Genomic DNA, 1,221 nt, shown 5'->3' with positions numbered 1-1,221 from the left:
GAGGGTAGTCACAGACCCAATGGGCCGAATGGCCCGTTCCCACACTGTGGGCATTCCGTGAACAATGTCCTGTGTTTCCTATCCCGTTACCATGAACACCAATGTTTTCTTTTATCACGTGTCCACATACACGTGTGTGTGTGCGTGTGCGAGCGCGGGTGTCTACGCAGGCGTGAGTGAGTGCGGGCCTGCGTTCGTGGGCGTGAGCGGGCGTGTGGTAAGGGAGGTGCGGAATGGGGTGTTGGGTAGGGGCCCAGCCCCCGACTCCCCCATCCCCGGCCGGTAGGTCCTCACCGGGAGGTGAGGAGTTCTGCAGTCGACCAGCCCATGGCTGCCACCATGATCTTGTACTCGCCTTTCCCTGCGTTCTTGGACATGACCAAGTGCAGCCCCACCAGGTCAGCAAGATCCACCGTGGACTTCATACACTCCTGCAACACAGAGAGCGCGACAGAGAGCGCCAGAGAGACGCAGAGAGCGCGCCAGAGAGACGCAGAGAGCGCGCCAGAGAGACGCAGGAGCGCCAGAGAGCGCCAGAGAGCGCCAGAGAGCGCCAGAGAGGGCCAGAGAGACCCAGAGAGACCCAGAGAGCGCCAGAGAGCGCCAGAGAGCGCCAGAGAGCGCCAGAGAGCGCCAGAGAGGGCCAGAGAGGGCCAGAGAGGGCCAGAGAGGGCCAGAGAGGGCCAGAGAGCGCCAGAGAGGGCCAGAGAGCGCCAGAGAACGCCAGAGAGGGCCAGAGAGGGCCAGAGAGCGCCAGAGAGGGCCAGAGAGCGCCAGAGAGCGCCAGAGAGCGCCAGAGAGGGCCAGAGAGGGCCAGAGAGGGCCAGAGAGGGCCAGAGAGCGCCAGAGAGCGCCAGAGAGCGCCAGAGAGACAGAGCGCGAGACACAGACAGAGAGAGAGAGATCAACTTCACATCCAGAATCATCTTCACAAACCCAGCGAGGGCAAGCAAAGTGAGTTAAATACAGAGTAAAGCTCCCTCTACACTGTCCCCCCATCAAACACTCCCAGGGAAAGGGACAGCAGGGGGTTAGATACAGAGTAAAGCTCCCTCTACACTGTCCCCCCCATCAAACACTCCCAGGGACAGCACGGGGTTAGATACAGAGTAAAGCTCCCTCTACACTGTCCCCCATCAAACATTCCCAGGGACAGAGACAGCACGGGGTTAGATACAGAGTAAAGCTCCCTCTACACTGACCCCCATCAAACATTCCCAG

At 60.5% G+C, this 1,221-nt stretch overlaps 1 protein-coding gene across 1 annotated transcript in view; it reads right to left on the bottom strand.

Moving 5' to 3' along the window:
- Positions 1–463, bottom strand: part of tmem147 (transmembrane protein 147) — a 5,073-nt gene extending 4,610 nt beyond the window's left edge. The window contains exon 1 of the mRNA XM_043685420.1: positions 295–463. Coding sequence (XP_043541355.1) covers positions 295–425 — 131 coding nt within the window. The 5' untranslated portion in view covers positions 426–463. The remainder of the gene's footprint in view (positions 1–294) is intronic.
- Positions 464–1,221: the final 758 nt, after the last annotated feature.

This window comes from Chiloscyllium plagiosum, unplaced genomic scaffold, assembly GCF_004010195.1.
Source record: "Chiloscyllium plagiosum isolate BGI_BamShark_2017 unplaced genomic scaffold, ASM401019v2 scaf_9551, whole genome shotgun sequence".
In the NCBI taxonomy this organism is placed as follows: Eukaryota; Metazoa; Chordata; class Chondrichthyes; order Orectolobiformes; family Hemiscylliidae; genus Chiloscyllium; species Chiloscyllium plagiosum.
Note: the sequence above shows the minus strand (reverse complement) of the source record. Positions and strands in the feature narration are given on the sequence as shown.